Raw genomic sequence first — 2,235 nt, forward strand, 5'->3', positions numbered from 1 at the left:
ATGTCGATGAGCCCCAAGCATACGACTCCGTTTTCTGTTTCCGATATTTTGAGTCCCCTCGAGGAGAGCTATAAAAAAGTAAGTATGGAGAATAACAACTTGGGGGCACACCTCACTTGTTACCGACAGCCGCAGGTCTCTCAGGCGGCGATGCAGCAGCACCACATGGGCCATAATGGGACTGTTTCTGCGGCTTACCACATGACCGCGGCAGGTGTATCTCAGTTGTCACACAGTGCCATGGGGGGCTACTGTAACGGCAACCTGGGAAACATGGGAGATCTTCCGCCGTACCAGGACGGCATGAGGAGCAGCGCCGCAGCGACCGGCTGGTACGGAGCCAATCCAGATCCGCGCTTTTCAACCAGTGAGTAATACCCATGCAGTTCCTATAACTTATACTTTGAATCAGGGAAAGACGAGGGATTTTTATCCTGGTCTTTGTAATGACTTTCAAATAAGACTTTCAAAGGTATACATGTAGCCTATAGGCTACATGTATACCTTTGTGTCTGCGGGTCTGACACCTGTTTAGGTTATCTTATAGACCTATAGTTGTTCAGCCGACGCTCGTGTCATAATGCAGTCTAGCCTATTGAATTGCATTTTGTTTGACTGAATGCATTTTAATTGACAGCGGTGCTTTTGACCCTCCTATAAGTTATAGCCTGTGTAAACAGAATAACAATTGCAGGGTTAGTGATTCAGAGGGCCTATAATCGCCCTGTTTTCCCCATCAGTTACCTAGACAGTTATATATGTCACCGCTTTAGACTATTTATTTGTAATGTATCTGTTTGTTTGTTTTATAAAATTACGAATTAATTAATTCTCTTCTTTTTTCCCCCCCCTCAGTCTCTCGCTTTATGGGCTCTTCTTCGGGCATGAATATGGGCAGCATGGGTAGTCTCAGCTCCTTGGCAGATGTGGGCAAAGGCATGGGTCCATTATCAAGCACCCCGAGGAGAAAGAGACGAGTGTTGTTCTCCCAGGCTCAGGTCTATGAGCTGGAGCGACGCTTCAAGCAGCAGAAATACCTCTCGGCGCCGGAACGAGAGCACCTGGCGAGTATGATCCACCTCACCCCGACGCAGGTCAAAATCTGGTTTCAAAATCACCGGTACAAAATGAAGAGGCAGGCTAAGGACAAGGTATCCCAGCAACAGATGCAACAGGAGAGCGGTTCGTGTCAGCAGCAGCAGCAGTCGCCAAGGCGGGTGGCCGTGCCAGTGCTGGTAAAAGACGGAAAGCCCTGCCTGCAAGGCAGCGGCCATACGCCGACCTCCGCCGGTCATACCCACCACCAGCAGGGTGGTAACGTTATGATCATGTCCAACAACACTTCGGGCCTCGGTCCACATCAAACCCAGCAGGTGGGCAGCACGGGACACTCGCCAGATTTAGCGCAACACTCAACCAGTCCGCCATCACTCCAAACCCAAGTGACCGGCCTTTCTCACCTGAACTCCTCCAGTGCCGACTATGGCACTGCCCTCCAATGTTCCGCCTTGTTATACGGAAGAACGTGGTGACAAGAGCGCCAACTCGTATAAAAAAAGAAACTTGTTACCTAGCCTATAACACCGTTGACAATTGACATTTTCGCTACAGACTGCATAAGTTAACTGTGCGCATTAAGACCGCTGATCTTCTCGTTCTTAAAATGTAAAAGTGGCTGGAAAGACTTTTGAAAAGACTGCTGGGAAAATGGGGAAGGTAAAAAGAAGAGAAACTTTTGAACTATAACGCTGCCAACGTGCAAGTGCAGTTTCTTGGGGATTATTTATGTAAATTATACTGAGGAAAAAAAGGAAGCTGCATGAGCAGTTGTAGGCCATCTGCTTTTGGTCCAGAAAGAAAGAACCTAAACACTTCGACAATAGCCTGTATAGACATTGCCTATACTGTATGGGCCGGGGCCTTTAAACCTTTTTCCACCCACAGATGGCTCTGGTTTATAATTGAATTTACTGTAAAACGTAGACCTATAGATTGTATATTTCTGTAAAAGGTTTCAACTGGATAGGTACTGTATCTGTTGTATACAGTTTTGACGCTATTGGCGGTTTGTTGTCGTTCCACTGGTATTTGTACGTTTTAATTTCTTTGTAACTTATATAGATATTTGACTTAATACAAAGCAGTCCTATTAATAAATTATGGAAACACAATTCTGAACTTTTTTTTTGTTTAGATAGATTATATTGGGTTTCAATCGGCTGAAATGTACCCACC

The 2,235-nt window shown here is 46.0% G+C and overlaps 1 protein-coding gene across 1 annotated transcript; it reads left to right on the forward strand.

Annotated features, from left to right (window-relative positions):
* On the forward strand, window positions 1-1,532 carry nkx2.1 (NK2 homeobox 1; the record flags this gene model as incomplete). The annotated part of the gene is made up of 2 exons (XM_083792209.1): window positions 1-367; window positions 856-1,532. The coding sequence occupies 2 exons, from the start codon at window positions 1-3 to the stop codon at window positions 1,530-1,532; spliced, it is 1,044 nt and encodes a 347-aa protein (XP_083648335.1).
* Window positions 1,533-2,235: the final 703 nt, after the last annotated feature.

This window comes from Protomyctophum parallelum, assembly GCF_964188405.1.
Source record: "Protomyctophum parallelum genome assembly, chromosome: 20".
NCBI lineage: Eukaryota > Metazoa > Chordata > Actinopteri > Myctophiformes > Myctophidae > Protomyctophum > Protomyctophum parallelum.